At 37.9% G+C, this 15042-nt stretch overlaps 1 protein-coding gene across 1 annotated transcript in view; it reads right to left on the bottom strand.

Moving 5' to 3' along the window:
• Window positions 1–609: 609 nt before the first annotated feature.
• DNAJC15 (DnaJ heat shock protein family (Hsp40) member C15) overlaps window positions 610–15042 on the bottom strand; it is a 70676-nt gene continuing 56243 nt past the window's right edge. Inside the window, exon 6 of the mRNA XM_065902094.1 lies at window positions 610–876. Within this exon, the coding sequence (XP_065758166.1) occupies window positions 806–876 (71 nt within the window). The 3' untranslated portion in view covers window positions 610–805. The remainder of the gene's footprint in view (window positions 877–15042) is intronic.

Genomic DNA, 15042 nt, shown 5'->3' with positions numbered 1-15042 from the left:
TTTATCTTTCCTCTAAATGTAAGTTCCTTTGGGTCAGGATCCGTGCCTGGTTCACACCTGGAACTCTTGAGGACCCCTAGAGTGCTTCACACGCTACAGGTGGTAAATAAATATTTGTAGAATGAATAATTGAATAAATACACAGTACCAGAAGACTATATAATTAAGTACGAATCCCTCAGACTTCTCCCAGCAACTTCCAGGCTTTCCTCACAGGGCTCATTCTGTAAACCTTTAATCATTTTAGCAGCTCTCCAAGTTCTCATGCGTCAGCCATGGGATCTCTGGGAGAGCAGTGTTCTTTCCTAACTGCTGCTTTACAAAACACCCTTTTGTAAATTCCATCAAGCTTCAGATCACTTTCCTGGGGTGGCAGTCAGGGTTTCGTCTTAAAACATTTAAAGCACCTCACATAGGCAGAGTGCTACATTCCTTTGAAGAAACAAGGGACAATGCGAGCAGAAACATAAGCAGCAAGAAATTCTGCACTCGTGCTCACAAATTCCAATCATATTACTGATAACTACACTGTTGCAGGTGCTGGGGAGGGGCGACTTCAAATGTATGACTATCAGAGGGAGGAAGAAAATAAGGGGGAAAGATCAGTGCTAGAATTTTCATGTGCTCCTTTGAAAGATAATACAAAGAGAGACTGCTCATCTTTTATTATTACATAGCTTGGTCACGGAAGAAACGACTGTGGTCAGCACACGTATGAACATCACGCAGGCCATGGTCTACATTAATCTGCAGGACTATTCATAAGGTCCCCCTTTTCTCCGTCAGAGCAGTCCCTGAGTATCCATCAGTGTTTGGTGGTTGCTTCTAGCAAGTCTTTTGCTTCATTAATTTTGATTGCTAAGTAAGGAGATCCACCTGAGAGGACAGAGAAGAAAATGGATTAAAAGACACTTCACTATTGACATTTTTTAAAGTCTCAAATAAAGAAAAACACTCAATTAGACTTCTCTGATATTTCCCCACACATTCATGCCCTGACAAATTATTTTATAAGCTCTCTAGAAATCACAACAGGATAAATTAAACTCGTTCAATGAAGCACTACAGATACCTAACAATCATTAATGATAATCTCTGAGAAAAATAAAGAAACTTATGATCAGGAGTAATTTAAAATACACTCAAACATTTCACTGGTCAGACATTACCTTTCAAATGCCGAATATCTGACCAGAGAATTTTCTGAAGTGGATGGTTAGGTAAATAAAATAACGGTCCTTCTCCAAGACTGTATTTTTTTGTTTTTAAGGAAAGAATATTCTTCTATGAAGGAAGTTATCTTTCTGAAGGAGGTGAAGCAATCCAAGGGTGCCTTCAGAGTTTTATCAAACCTTACATTTTCACAAAAATACATTAAAAAGGCAACTATATACTGCCAAGCTCTAAAAGTATTTTACTAATATTGGTAAATATTAGTAAATACTATGATAAATAATAAATCAGTGATAATAAAAACAACATTAAAGGGTATGCTCCCTGCTCTCTGGTGCAGTCCCATTAGAATACTTATGGAGCACAGATGGAGTCACTGCGCCTTAAATAAAATGAAGTCAGTTTTCAGAGTTCTTCACAATGAATTATTTCTAATGTAAAGAGCAAGAGGAAAATTTAGGTGAATTTCAAATTCAGAATTGTTATAAATGACAAGCAGGAGCTCTCTTACATATAAAAATACTGGCCCCAAACTGTCACACTAAAAACATCATACGCATCATACGCCTTCTAACTTCTAGTCCTGAACATGTTCATCCTTTATGCTCGAGCTAACAGTCCAGCTCACCAGTCTCCCTGTGCTTGTTTTTATTTTTTATTCTCTGCCTTGAGTACAAATGATCCACAGCTGATGAAAACATCGTAAGACCTCAGTAGCTCACAACAAACCACACAAAAAAACATCTAGACAGCACTGGTGTGTGCACTGTCCTGACTTTATCCGAGCCTTTTACTGATATCACACCATCCATTTTAGAAGGAAAAAGGAAGCAGGAAACAAATCAGCAACGTAAGGGCAACGCTCAAGGAGCTATATTTAGCTTTCTACCCTTGAGGAGATCACTGACATTTTCATATCAAGATCTGAGCTGCTATAAACACTTACGGAACGAATGTATCAGAGCGACCTTGAATACACAATAAGAATCAGAAATGAAATTGATGCGAGTTTCCATATGCACTTGGTTATGACATAAATTGGTATCAGGATTATCTTTGAAAATGATCTCAGAATTAGGTAATGTCACTCTTGGTGATAAGCTGTTTCCATTTTTAGAGTTACCAAGGTAATGCCAGGCATCTTGTATACCCTCCACAAATATTAAAATATCAATTGAACTCAAACATAACCTTTAATTGACTGAAATGCATTCTGGATATTTCAATCATTGGCCATAATATGCTCAGTTAACAGAAAGGGGAGAAAAAAAGCACAAAAGATCGAAAGTCTCATTAAACATTATATTTATTGATGGGAATGCTAGAGGAAACAACTGACAGTTTATTCTGAATAACACTGAATTACCCTTCACCCTCGTTTAGTGAGAGGGACACTGGACTTTTCACTTATGTGCAAGCTGAAACTTTCGGTTCAGTTCTCATACTACCCTTATTCTATCTTCCTAAAACTTGGGAAAGTTCCTAAGCCAAAAATTACAATTCCTATATTCCCTTTGGGGGCCTCCCTGGTGGCTCAGTGGTAGAGTCCGCCTGCAATGCAGGAGACCTGGGTTTGATCCCTGGGTCGGGAAGATCCCCTGGAGAGGGGAATGGCAACCCACTCCAGTGTTCTTGCCTGGAAAACTCCATGGACAGAGGAGCCTGGCAGGCCACAGTCCGTGGGGTCGCAAAGAGTCAGACATGACTGAGCAACCACACACACATGCAAGCACACACACACACATATACCCATTGAATGGTGTTTGATTCAAATTAGGATCTATCTGTGGGAGGCACTCTTGTGAAATCTGGAAAGCAGAAAAGAGAAAGGCTTTCTTGCTGGGCCTCTTTTTAGTGCTGCGAGCAAGTGAGACCGTGGTGTTGTGATGGCAGCAACTAAGCTTTTTGTACAGTTCTAGTGGGGGTCCCTGAGGCAGTCAATGAGTAGCTCCTCTGACAGAGTATCTCTGTAATTACCAGCGGAGCCATTCTTGCAAGCCAAGTCTAAAACTTACTCCTTTAGACCTCCCAACAATTTAGAACCATTCATTTCCTGCACTAAATGCTCTTCTGCTTAAAACACCTTGTTTCTGGCACTAAATCTTGACCGATATAAAATATATAGGATACATATCCTTTATTTAATGGAAAAAATACACTTTAGAATCTTTCAGTCCTGTTCAGATTTCTTGGGGGAATCATCTGGATTCCATTGAATTAGAATACTCACCCTCATACTTGATCTCTGAACCTTTGTACTTTCACTATATGACCATTGGAGCTCTTCAGCTTTGGGCTCTCATGGACTATTAGGTTTAAGACCACCCCTCCCATTGATACCAATTAGAAGACTTCAATAAAATTCAAACACATCAGTATGAAGGCACTGGAGGTCTACCAAGTCAGCCAGGACCTGAGGATCAAGATCCTGGAGATAAGGAAATGTGCTGTGATTAGTCCAACATTCTGCACTGCTTCCTGTCTTCAAAGCAATCAGACACAAAATAGTACATACTATACAATTCCACTTACATGAAACACATCTACATTGGAAGAAAGTAGAATAGTGATTGCTCAAGATGGAGCAGAGACTAGCAATGAGAAAGGACACCAAGGAACCTTTTGAGCTTTAAAATGTTCTATGTCTTCATTATGCTAGTGTTACATGGGTGTATGTATTTGTCAAATCTCAGCAAACTGTGCATTTAAATACATATTTTATTGTATGCAAATTATATCTCAATATGGTTGATGAATAAATTAACCAGGAAACTATATGTTGGTTATAAGATACCATCTTTTTTTTTTTTTTGAGACCATCTTTCTTAAACAATATAAAAAGGTATACACCAATGAAAGTAAAGTTGGCACTGGTATGCTAATTATCAGATGAAGTACACTTTAAGGCAAAATCCAACACTAGCAATAAAAGGGAGAAATTTCAAAGTGTTAAAAGGGCCAATCTTAAATTTGAATATATCTGATAACATATCATATGCAGATGACACCACCCTAATGGCATAAAGTGAAAAACTAAAGAGCCTCTTGATAAAAGTGAAAGAGGAGAGGGGAAAAGTTGGCTTCAAGCTCAACATTCAGAAAACTAAGATCATGGCATCCAGTCCTATCACTTCATGGCAAACAGATGGGGAAACAGTGGAAACAGTGGCTGACTTTACTTTTGGGGGCTCCGAAATCACTGCAGATGGTGACTGCAGCCATGAAATTAAAAGACGCTTGCTCCCAGGAAGGAAAGTTATGATCAACCGATATAGCATATGAAAAAGCAGAGACATTACTTTGCCAACAAAGGTCTGTCTAAGTCAAGGCTATGGTTTGTCCAGTGGTCATGTATGGATGTGAGAGTTGTACTATAAAGAAAGCTCAGCACAGAAGAATTGATGCTTTTGAACTGTGGTGTTGGAGAAGACTCTTGAGAGTCACTTGGACTGCAAAGAGATCCAACCAGTCCATCCTAAAGGAGATCAGTCCTGGGTATTCATTGGAAGGACTGATGTTGAAGCTGAAACTCCAATACTTTGGCCACCTGATGCGAAGAGTTGACTCATTGGAAAAGACCCTGATGCTGGGAGGGATTGGGGGCAGGAGGAGAAGGGGATGACAGAGGATGAGATGGTTAGATGGCATCACCGACTCAATGGACATGAGTTTGGGTAAATTCTGGGAGCTGGTGATGGACAGGGAGGCCTGGCATGCTGCAGTTCATGGGGTCACAAAGAGTCGGACACAACTGGGCAACTGAACTGAACTGATAACATAGGTTCAAGATATATTAAGAAAAACAAGGACAGAACTAAAGGGGGAACACATGAATCCATAATCAATGGAAGATTTAATACACCTCTCTCAGTAATCCATGGAAGAACTACATAAAAAGAAATACTGAACACACTTGATCTAAATGACATACAAAAAACACTCCATCCTACAACTGCAGAGTGACCTCCTTTTAAACAGCACACAGAACATTTACTGGAGTCGACCATGTGCCGAGATCTAACCCAAGTTTCAACAAACTTCAAAGACTCAAATCACAATAAGCAGTGCTACCTGAGTTGTGTTTCACGGATCAGTGCAGGGGTGCGGGTGTTACTGAACCACAGTGAGAGTCATTGAGCTAAACTAGGTGTGGAAACTGAGAGCAAGTTCTCCGGAAATCCTATAGCCGAGCGTAACACTGGGTGTCTGCACACTCGAATGACGAAAAGTCAGGGCTTAGAGCTTACATATCGTGTTTCAATTTTCTAATTTTCTAATAAAATCATTTTTGTTATATTTTACAAAAGTTACCAGCCCAACAGAGATTGGGGAAAAAAAAAGTCCTCTATCAAGACAGTTTGAGAAGTACTGATACGTGAATTAACGATGGTAGAATTAAGCTGAAAATCAGTAATACAGATAGGGAATTACAATGTTTGGAAATTAATCAATATACTTGTAAATAATCCAACCATCAAGGAAAATATCATAATAGAAATTAGCATTCAAGATAATTAACCAAGCCAAAGGTTAGATTTCTGAAAAAAAACTAATCAAGTTCCTAACAATGTATTTAAAATTTAAATGAAATAAATTCTAAGAAAAATAATGTATCAAGATAAAATGATACAAGAAGAAATGGAAAAATCAAGAGAATCCTAACTATTTGAGAAACTGAATCTGTAACTAAAAACCTTCCCACAGATAAAAATTCTGGCCAGGATAGCTGTATCAGTAAATTTTTCCGATAAAATAGAAGAAAAAGAAAACACATTTTAATTCTTTTTATGAGTAGCATTGAGAAAAACTCTGATAAAAAATATATCACAAGATAAACACAGATGCAAAAGCAAATATCAGCTTATCAAATCAGACTAAATTCATAACCAAGTTAGGTTTATATCAGAAATCCAAGACTGGCTTTAACATTAGAAAATTAATCAGTTTAATTCATTACATTAACATAAGGAAGAATATATGTATAATTACTTAAACAAACGCAGAAAACGTACACTTACAATAAAAACTTTAAGTAAGCTAAGAATAGAGGGAAACTTCTTTTATGTGAGAGGAAGTTATCAAAAGAAATATAGTAAATATCATACTTAGTTGTAAAATGCTGAAACCTTTGGCTCTGAGATAAGCAACAAGGAAAAGATATCTACAATCACTTCTATTTAACACTTTATTGGAATTTCTGGCCATTATAATCAATGCCCCCCTCCACTCCCTGCCCCAAAGGACTAAAAAGAAAGAAACTGTCATTCTTCATAAATCGAATGACTGAGTAAGCAAAAAAATCAAAGGCTCTAAAGACAAAATCACAGAATTAATAACGCAGTTTAACAAAATGGTGGATATGATAGCAATATACACAAACATTAACATTTTATGTCCTAGAAATAAATAAGTATATAATATACACTTTTAAAAAAACACAATAAGAATCAACACCTAGGAACAAATCTAACAAATTATACATAACTATAAACTGAAAAATCTCATTGAAATAAAGTTAACCTAAATAAACTTAACACCCAACAAAGATGTCCTTTTCATTATAGGGGGCTGGAATGCAAAAGTAGGAAGTTAAGAAACACCTGGAATAACAGGCAAACTTGGCCTTGGAGAACAGAATGAAGCAGGGCAAAGGCTAACAGAGTTTTGCCAAGAGAACGCACTGTGCAGGTATGGCCTGAATCAAACCCCTTACAATGACACACTGGAAGTGAGAAATAGACTCAAGGGACTAGATCTCACAGAGAGCCTGAAGAACTATGGACGGAGGCTCGTGACACTGTACAGGAGACAGGGATCAAGACCATCCCCAAGAAACAGAAAGGCAAAAAAGCAAGATGGCTGTCTGAGGAGGCCTTACAAATAGCTGAGAAAAGAAGAGAAGTGAAAGGCAAAGGAGAAAAGGAAAGATATTCCCATTTGAATGCAGAGTTCCAAAGAATAGCAAGGAGAGATAAGAAAGTCTTCCTCAGTGATTAATGCAAAGAAATAGAGGAAAACAATAGAATGGGAAAAACTAGAGATCCCTTCAAGAAAATTAGAGATACCAAGGGAACATTTCATGCAAAGATTTGCTCAATAAAGGACAGAAATGGTAGGGACCTAACAGAAGCAGAAGATATTCAAAGAGGTGGCAACAATACACAGAAGAACTATACAAAAAAGATCTTCATGACCCAGATAATCACGATGGTGTGATCACTCACCTAGAGCCGGACATCCTGGAATGCGAAGTCAAGTGGGCCTTAGGAAACATCACTACAAACAAAGCTAGTGGAGGTGATGGAATTCCAATTGAGCTATTTCAAATCCTGAAAGATGATGCTGTGAAAGTGCTGCACTCAATATGCCAGCAAATTTGGGAAACTCAGCAGTGAACACAGGACTGGAAAAGGTCAGTTTTCATTCCAATCCCAAAGAAAGGCAATGCCAAAGAATGTTTAAACTACCTTACAATTGCACTCATCTCCCAAGTTAGCAGTGTAATGTTCAAAATTCTCCAAGTGAGGCTTCAGTAGTACATGAACCGTGAACTTCCAGATGTTAAAGCTGGGTTTAGAGAAGACAGAGGAACCAGAGATCAAATTGCCAACATCCACTGGATCATTCAAAAAGCAAGAGAGTTCCAGAAAAACATCTACTTTTGCTTTATTGACTATGACAAAGCCTCTGACTGTGTGGACCACAACAAACTGTGAAAAATTCTTAAGGAAATGGGAATATCAGACCACCTGACCTGCCTCTTGAGAAATCTGTATGCAGGTCAGGAAGCAACAGTTAGAACTGGACATGGAATAACAGATTGATTCCCAATCAGGAAAGGAGTTAGTCAAGGTTGTATATTGTCACCCTGCTTATTTAACTTATATGCAGAGTCCATTGTGAGAAATGCTGGGCTGGATGAAGCACAAACTGGAATCAAGATTTCTGGCAGAAATATCAATAACCTCAGATACGCGGATGACACTACCCTTATGGCAGAAAGCGAAGAAGAACTAAAGAGCCTCTTGATGAAAGTGAAAGAGGAGAGTGAAAATGTTGGCTTAAAATTCAACATTCAGAAAACTAAGATCAAGATACCATGTATCTTGAAGTAATGGTCCCATTACTTCAAGGCAAATAGATGGGAAAACAGTAGAAACAGTGAGAGACTTAATTTTCTCGGGCTCCAAAATCACTGCAGATGGTGACTGCAGCCATGAAATTAAAAGACGCTTGCTCCCAGGAAGGAAAGTTACGACCAGCCTAGGCAGCATATTAAAAAGCAGAGACATTACTTTGCTAACAAAGGTCTGTCTAGTCAAAGCTGTGGTTTTTCCAGTAGTCATGTATGGATGTGAGAGTTGTACTATAAAGAAAGCTGAGTGCTGAAGAACTGATGCTTTTGAACTGTGGTATTGAAAAAGACTCTTTAGAGTCCCTTGGACTTCGAGGAGATCCAACCAGTCCTTGCTAAAGGAGATCAGTCCTGGGTGTTCATTGGAAGGACTGATGCTGAAGCTGAAACTGCAATACTTTTGGCTACCTGATGGGAAGAACTGACTCATTTGAAAAGACCCTGATGCTGGGAAAGATTGAAGGCGGAAGGAAAAGGGGACAACAGAGGATGAGATGGTTGGATGGCATCACTGATTCGATGGATATGAGTTTGAGTAAACTCTGGGAGTTGGTGATGGACAGGGAGGCCTGGTGTGCTGCAGTCAATGGGGTGACAAAGAGTCGGACACGACTGAGCGACTGAATTGAACTGAACTGAAATAAATGAAAGGATGTCTTGTTCATGGATTGGAAAAATCACTGTTGTAAAGATGTCAATTTGCTCCAAATTGACTTATAGATTCATAGCAATCCCAATTATATCCTAGGAGGTTGTGTGTGAATTGTGAATGTACATATGCAAATTGATGAGATAGTTCCTAAAACAGTAAAATGTAAAGGGCCAAACATAGCCCACCCTCACAAATCTTAAATAACAAAAAATGTAAAGAGTTTATATACCAGAAATGAGGATTTGTTATAAAGCTATATCATTAAAACATTATGGTACTGGCACAAGAAATTAACCAAGGGAAGATGAAAGAAAATAGAGAAATAATTCCAAGAAATAGCGCAGGACCACTTGGATATCTATATAAAACTAACTGAAACTTTACCATTATCTCACACCATGTACAAAATTCCATTCTAAGATGTAACTAGGTAGGATAATAAAGTTTCCAGAAATTGATTTCATGACTTTGAGACAAGCAAAAGTTTCCTAAGCTAAATAAAGCAATAATTATAAAGGTAAAGTTTCAACCATAACTGATCTGTAACAGTATTAAGAATTTCTATTAATGAATGAACATCAATATAGGTAGGCAAAAACAAGCCAAAGAGAAAAGATACATGTAATACAATGGACTCATATCTAGAACACAAGAGTCCATGATGTTCCCAAAAGTCAGGTAACAAAAGAGAGAAAAAAAACTGCAAAGAAAAAAATGGATAAGCAGCAGGATATTCATGTAATGAAATACTATGCAGCAAAAAGAATGAAAGAATTACTACAGGATTCACTGCTACATGAATGAGTTTCACAAAGATAATAAAATGAGAAAAGACAAAGCATAGAAGACTATACACTTAGATTATATATATATATATAAATATACACATATATATATACATATATAAAGTTCAAAACCAGGCAGAGCTTATCTATGGCAATAAAAACTAAAACAGTGGTCATCTTTGGTGAGTGGGGAATGGCCAGAAATGTACATGAGGAGAAAGTCTTGTGCTATTTTATTTCTTTTATTTCATTAATATATTTTTTAATTGAAGGATAACTGCTTTACAGAATTTTGTTGTTTTCTGCCATAATCTGAGTACTGGCTACATAAATGGATTCACTTCATGATAATTCATTGAGCTGTACACTTAATGAGCTGTGTACTTTTATGAAGGTATACTTAAGTTTTTAAAACTTTATTAAACACCGGAGATATGGTGACCTCCATGAAGTCTGATGACACTACCAATTAATACTATCCAAAAATCACTGGGGCTCAGAAAACCTGTGATCAAGACCACGGTGATGAGGATAGTAACTAGGCATTATTCTAATGTATTATTTCATTTGGTTCATCCAACTATCCTTTGTAGTTGCTCAGTTCTTATTTTCATTACCTAAAGAGACTGAATCACAAACAAGTTTAGTTACTTGCCCAACCCTAGCCAGGGAGTTAAAATGAGGCGGGGTCAGGACTCCCAGGACGGCTACCATACCATGCTGTTTCTCACTCTGTTTACATAATTCTTTGTTTATTAAATTTCTACCATGTTAAACATTTGGTTGTTGTAAATCTTTTCTATTTTCTGCAGGTCTCTAACCTCATCCCGGGCCCTCTTCTTTCTTGAGTGTCCTAAGTCACTTTGCGACCGACCCTATGGACAATAGCCCACCATGCTCCTCAGTCCATGGGATTTCCCAGGCAAGAACCCTGGAGTGGGTTGCTATGCCTTCCTCCAGGGGATCTTCCCGACCCAGGGATCGAACTTGTATCACTTTTGTCTCCCGCATCGGCAGGTGGGTTCTTTACCACTGGTGCTGCCTGAGAAGCCCTTTCCTTCTTGGGAAGCTTGTAAAACCACACCTTGTGGTTTACTTTTAAAGTATTAATATATACTCATCTAACCATTAGATAATAAATATCTTGAAGAGCAATCATGCCTTAGATCTCTCTGAGTACACAGAAGGGACTTGAGACATGTGTCCCTGATGGAGAGAAGGAAGTGGAGAATCACCATTCCCTCATCTTCTCACATCAAGGACCAGTTTCACTAAAGTAAAGTCACTCCAGAGAGACAGAAAATAGAGCACACAAATGTATTAGGAGTGGATGCTTTAGAGATAAACATCTGCAAAACATCTGGGTAAAGAAAAATCCTAACCAGCACACAAGAAAATAAGCAAATAGTCTACAACTAACAACTGCTGCAAGGTTAGGTACAGGCATGCCTTGTTTGATCAGACTTTGCTTTACTGCACTTCGTAGATATTGAGTTTTTTACAAATTGAAGGTCTGTGGCAACCCTGTGTCAAGTAAGTCTATTGCTGCCATTGTTATAACAGGTTTATTTTTTAATTACAGTAAATATGTATGTGTGTTAGTCACTCAGTCGTGTCCAACTCTTTGCGACCCCATGGACTGTAGCCCGCCAGGCTCCTTTGTCCACGGGATTCTCCAGGCAAGACTACAGGAGTGGGTTGCCATTTCCTTCTCCAATAGTATGATTACACAGTTTTTTTTTTTTTTTTTTTTATTTAATTGGAAGCTAATGACTTTATTGTGGTGGTTTTTGCCATATATGGAATCAGCCATGGGTGTACATGTGTCCCCCATCCTGAACCCCCCTCCCTCCCTCTCCCTCCCCACCCCATCCCTCTGGGTGGTCCCAGTTCACCAGCTTTGAGTGCCCTGTTTCATGCATCGAACTTGGACTGGTGGTCTGTTCCACATATGGTAATATACATGTTTCAAAGCTATTCTCTCAAATCATCCTGCCCTCACCTTCTCCCAGAGTCCAAAAGTCAGTTCTTTATACCTGTGTCTCTTTTGCTGTCTTGCATATATGGTTATTGTTACCATCTTCCTAAATCCAATATATATGCGTTAGTACACTGTATTGGCATTTTTCTTTCTGACTTACTTCACTCTGTATAATAGGTTCCAGTTTCATCCACCTCATTAGAATGGACTCAAATGTGTTTTTTTTTTATAGCTGAGTAATATTCCACTGTATACACTATTTTTTAAGCATAATGCTATTTCACAGTTAACAGACAACAGTACAGTATAAACACAAACATAATTTTTCTATGTGTTGATAAACCAAAATATCTGTGTGACTTGCTTTACTGCAGTATTTATTGGGATGATGTTTTATTGGAACTGAATCCAGTATCTTTGAGGTATGCCTGCATAATTTATTACTAATGTGAGTTTCATAGAAAAAACATCAATGTGAAGATTAAGAATATATAAGTTTCCTTTTATCCTTGGGTCTTCTTTATACAGATCTACATATTCCTTAACTCTGATTAAAACATGAATTTCTACATCCCAAGTCTGTAAGACAGAAGTAAGAAGTATTGCAATCTCCTGAATTGAAGGGTTCTTAAAAGTTCACCCACCCTTCTTAAAAGAAAGATGTTAAAATCATGTAGCAGCATATAGGAGACTGATTTCCAGAAGGAGGAGTTCCACTGACCCACTTCCCAGTGCAACTGGTCAATACTATAAAATAACTCCCAATCACTGGAAGCCTCTAGAAACAGTCTTCAAAACAAAAATAAAAAAGAAATATCTACTAAGAGTATGAAAATTCAGAAAAAGAGGCAGGAGTCTGTGGGAAACAGCTTGTTCCTTTTCCCCTCTCCACTCAGCAAGGCAGAGACTCCACACTGGACTGCTGCAGCCATAACACAGGGCTCCCTCCCCCCCGCCACCCCCCCCCCCCCCCAGCTCTGCACAGAGGCCTCTTTCTGCGAAGGGCTGGGTGGACCTGTGTATTTAGCTCCTGCACAGAGGCCTGTTTCTGGGAAGGGCTGGGTGGACCTGTGTATTTCTCTTCTGGCCTCCAGATGCCCGGTGCTGAGGCTCAGGCACAAGAAAATGGATCAGAAGCTCTACCCTGGGCCTGGCTCCCTTAGAATAAATACTCGGACCTCAAACTCTTTTCCTAGTCCCCAAGGCCTTAGGCTACTTCACTATAAGAATCCAGCCAGTTACTAAACAAATAAACAGACAACAATAACAAGGCTTCATCATCAGGGAAAGGGTGGCAGACCAATACCCAGAGCTGCTATAATATCTAATCTAATATATTCAGCTTCTAACAAAGTATTTCAAGGCATGTGAAGGAACAGGCAAGTATGACAGTATGACCCATGTATACATCATGAAAAAAGTAGCCACAGAAACTACCTGTGAGAGTGACCAAACGTTGGATTTATGGGAACCGATTCCAAAGTAGCCATTATACATTCACAGAACTAAAATTTCACATTATACAGTCACAGAACTATACATTCACAGAACTTAAAGTTTTTAAAAAATTACTAGAAGGGCTCAAGAGTAGATCTGAACTGGCGTAAGACAAAACTAGTGAACTTGAAGATAGTGATTGATAGTATGTAAGCTGACATCAGAGAGAAAAGGGAATGAAGGAGGAAAAAACCAAAGCCTCAGAGAAATGTAGGACATTGTGAAATCCATAAATCACACAAAATGGGAGTACCAGGAGAGGAAAGGAGGGGTAAAAACGTCTTTAAAGAAATAGTAGCTAAAAACTTTCCAAGGTTATTGAAAAACAATAACCTACACACCCAAGAATCTCAACAAACTCCAAGTAGGATTAATCTAATAAGACCTAAAACACACACCATAAAAAAATGCTAAAAGTCAAAGACAAGGAGAAAATGTGGAAGGTAGCATTAAATTAAATAAACAGAGAGGCCATTAGACTGAGGTGGCTTTAGTGCCTTAGGAGACTACATAATCACACGAAACCCTAAGCCAATAAGTCTCTCAACATTAAGAGATTAAAACCCAAGCACAGCTAATCACACAGAGCCACATCTTTCCAAGTAAAGCAAGTTCTTATGCTACAGTCAAGCAAGTAACTCCTTGCTTGCTCTGCCTCTCCTCCATGGAAGTCTTTCCTCTAGAGAGCTCCTAACCACTTCCAGTTTGGTGCTGCCCAAATCTAATCAAGTTTTGCTCAAACAGACTCTTAAAATTTTTAATATGCCTCAGTTTATCTTTTAACAGTAGCAAAAGAACGACAACGTGTCACTTATAAAGGAAGTCCAATATAATAAAAGGTTAACTTAGCAGAAACAATGGAGGACAGGAAGGCAGTGGAATAACATAATCACAGTCCTCAAAGAAAAAACTGTGGACCAATAGTCCTTTATTCAGTAAAGCTGTTATTCAGAAACAAAGTGAAACAGCATCCTAGATAAACAAAAACTGAAAGAACTTACTGTTAACAGATCCACTTTAGAACAAATAAAGGAAATTCTTTAGGCTGAAAGAAAGTGACCTCAGACGGTAATTAAAACTGACATATGCAAAGAGCACTAGTAAATATAACTGTAATTATAAAAGGCAATATAAATGCCCAATTTTCATTCTTCTCTTAGCTGGTGGAAAAAGTAATGGTATAAAATAATATGCACAAAATGTATTATTGGGCCTGTAACATATAGAAATGCAATACATGCATATTACATGTGCTAGTAATAGCACAAAGGACATATATAAGAGCAAAGGTGTTACAGATTGAGAAAATGACAACAGACAGTAATGATTCTAATAGTGTAGTTAGGCTTGTGACAGTAGATGTTACATGCATAACAAAATACCATAAAAGGGGAGGGGTATAGAAGTATTATTTCTATATATAGTACAAGAATTAAGCTTGTCTAAGTCTGAAGCTGATTCTGAAAACTTAAGACGTATATGGTTAAACCCTAGAGCAATCACTTCAAAAAACCCTCAAAAATAATGAAGTAATAAAATCAAAATACATTAGAAAGTATTCACTCAGTACAAAAGAAAACATAAAGGAAGAAAAACAGAGGGGCAAAAAAGACACGAGATAGCAAACAAAAAGTAAATGCAGACGTAAATCAAATTATATCAATAATTTAACATATGTGAATGGATTAAACAATCCAATCAATCATTACATTGTCAGGTTGGATTAAAAAAACACGATCCAACAATAGCCCTTTTACAGGAGACAGACTTTAAATACAATAATAAAAATAATTTTATTATTATTATTATTAGTTTGACT

The sequence above is a fragment of the Muntiacus reevesi genome, chromosome 11 (genome assembly GCF_963930625.1).
Source record: "Muntiacus reevesi chromosome 11, mMunRee1.1, whole genome shotgun sequence".
Classification (NCBI taxonomy): domain Eukaryota; kingdom Metazoa; phylum Chordata; class Mammalia; order Artiodactyla; family Cervidae; genus Muntiacus; species Muntiacus reevesi.
The sequence above is the reverse complement of the archived record's forward strand: the minus strand, read 5'-3'. Positions and strand labels throughout refer to the sequence as shown.